General features: G+C 45.5%; 1 protein-coding gene across 1 annotated transcript in view; it reads right to left on the reverse strand.

Annotated features, from left to right (window-relative positions):
* Window positions 1–12: 12 nt before the first annotated feature.
* TRAF3IP2 (TRAF3 interacting protein 2) overlaps window positions 13–671 on the reverse strand; it is a 26,769-nt gene continuing 26,110 nt past the window's right edge. The window contains exon 10 of the mRNA XM_009645206.2: window positions 13–249. Within this exon, the coding sequence (XP_009643501.1) occupies window positions 103–249 (147 nt within the window). The 3' untranslated portion in view covers window positions 13–102. The remainder of the gene's footprint in view (window positions 250–671) is intronic.

A 671-nucleotide genomic window follows, 5' to 3' on the forward strand; every position in this document is an offset into this window, starting at 1 on the left:
GAGTGTCTTCTGTCATCAAAAAGAGCCATCTGGAAGAGCGCTGGCTCCCTGCCAAGAACAACCCTTTAACAACTGCTTGTCCTGCACTTAAAGTAATAATGTTCATAACGGCACAACCTGGAGTGTTGGTAAAGGTCCTATTGGAGGAGCCACGTATTCCTCCTCCCTCAGTAACCGCAGAAGGATGTTCTTCTTATTCTTTGGCCAGTTGTAAATGTGAGTGTTCTGCAGCCAGGTAGGCACGTGTTCCTGAAAGACAAGGGGAAAAAAAGCGAAATCCCATAAATCCTCCTGAATCTGTACCAGAACCTTGCAGATTCCGTCAGAGCCTGCCAAGCAAGATTTCATTTTGTCTGTTCTAGGCACTTCCCGTAACAACAAGAAATTTTAATTTGGCTTCGGGATTGTATTTGGGTTCCTAAATAAATGAACTCGGTGTGATCTCACAGCTTGCCTGTCTCTCCTTCTTTTCTGCCATCATGTTGGCTAATTTCACCACGTTTCCAAAGGATTCTGATCTCAGTGACAGGCATCTAAAGGCTTGTGAACATAAACATTGAGAGGAGAAGGGAGATGTTTCAGTGCCCCTACCCAGGAAAGGCTGCCACCTTAGCAGCTGCTGAAGGATCCACACAACATGTTCGACCTTGAGATAAGAACCGATAGGGAAA

The sequence above is a fragment of the Egretta garzetta genome, unplaced genomic scaffold (genome assembly GCF_000687185.1).
Source record: "Egretta garzetta isolate BGI_Z169 unplaced genomic scaffold, ASM68718v1 scaffold18, whole genome shotgun sequence".
Lineage (NCBI taxonomy): Eukaryota > Metazoa > Chordata > Aves > Pelecaniformes > Ardeidae > Egretta > Egretta garzetta.